Source organism: Arachis ipaensis, chromosome B05 (assembly GCF_000816755.2).
Source record: "Arachis ipaensis cultivar K30076 chromosome B05, Araip1.1, whole genome shotgun sequence".
NCBI classification, from domain to species: domain Eukaryota; kingdom Viridiplantae; phylum Streptophyta; class Magnoliopsida; order Fabales; family Fabaceae; genus Arachis; species Arachis ipaensis.
The window spans coordinates 144,071,233-144,072,468 of record NC_029789.2 but is presented as its reverse complement, the minus strand read 5'-3'; the positions used below and the strand labels follow the sequence as shown (position 1 = coordinate 144,072,468).

Here is a 1,236-nt window from a genome sequence, read left to right as displayed (position 1 = left end):
AAACCCTTAAACCCTCCATTTTTCGACTTTGAAAGGTTTTTTGAATCATACAATAGCATAGATCAGCTCCAAAACCCTACCCCTCCCTCTCTCTCTCTCTCTCTCTCTCTCTAAAAGGTTGAAGTGCAGAGCATCACATCACGATGAGGAAGAAGCTTCTGATCGCAGCAGCAGCACGCCTCTCCTTCCGCTCCATTCAGAAACCTCGTAAACTCTCTTTTCATGATTTTCACCTCAGTTTTATGTTTTAGTTTTTTCTTTGGAATAAATTTTCAGTTTTGGATTATTTAGACATAGGGTTTTATTTGCTGTTGTTTTATTAGCTTGACATGGAAATGAAGCTAAGGTTAATAATCTATGAATTGCATGCATCACATTGTTTCAGAGATTGTTTCATCTGGCTGCAATGAATCAGTAATGAAAGCTTGATCAGTGCCAATCATCTTTGGTTTCATCTGCCATGGAATTGAAGTTATAGAAATTGGAATTAGGTGAATGACATTTGAGCACTGAAGCTGCATTTTATACGTTAATTTTTCTTGAAGTGTTAACTTTTTGTAGCTTAGTGCAGTGAGCCAGTGACGTTGAAGGCCAAGTGTGTTTATATCTATTTGGAATGGATTTTTGTGTTATTAGGTTTTGTCTGTTTGTATCAGACTATCTGGTTATAATGCCTTTCTATGAAATTGAGCGTGGAATTTCAAAATGTTTGCTTACTTGGATATTGTTTTGCTGAATTCTTTAACTAACAACCATAGATCTAATGCATGTCTTGTGTGTGTGTGACAGCATCCTTCGACGTAAGCAATTCTGTTGGTCCATTGTATGTCCAGTCGTGCGGATGGTCATATGCTGCTTCTGTCTCTTCTGACATGCCAAATGCCCGAAAAGGCCGGAAGAAGATTCGTCAATGTGAACGTAGAGCGATGGTTGAGTCTTACGTGAACAAGTAATTTTTCATTTCTTTTGAAGTTGAAGCTTTATTCAACATCTTTTGAGGTTTCTTGCATTTTGCTTTGTCTATGCAATACTGACGCTTAGTTTGGTAAAGCATTTTGAAGAGCAGCTTATACTTTTCAAAAACCCAAGCACCTCGTTTTGTGTTTTGGTAAATAAAACAGAAAATGTGTTTGTTCAAAATTTAGGGGGTGTTTTTTTAAGCACCTAAAGAGGAGCTTTTCAAAGTTGACTTATGCTTATCAAAATTAAAAATTCTAATATAATTGTATATATTAA

At 36.2% G+C, this 1,236-nt stretch overlaps 1 protein-coding gene across 9 annotated transcripts in view; it reads left to right on the top strand.

Annotated features, from left to right (window-relative positions):
* LOC107644653 overlaps positions 7 to 1,236 on the top strand; it is a 6,448-nt gene continuing 5,218 nt past the window's right edge. For 8 of the 9 annotated variants that reach the window (XM_016348562.2, XM_021103134.1, XM_021103132.1 and 5 more), the window contains exons 1-2: positions 7 to 207; positions 790 to 949. In XM_016348562.2, the coding sequence (XP_016204048.1) occupies positions 144 to 207; positions 790 to 949 (224 nt within the window). In that variant the 5' untranslated portion in view covers positions 7 to 143. Of the gene's footprint in view, positions 208 to 385; positions 492 to 789; positions 950 to 1,236 lie in introns of all 9 variants that reach the window. The other variant, XM_021103136.1, reaches the window with a different exon arrangement.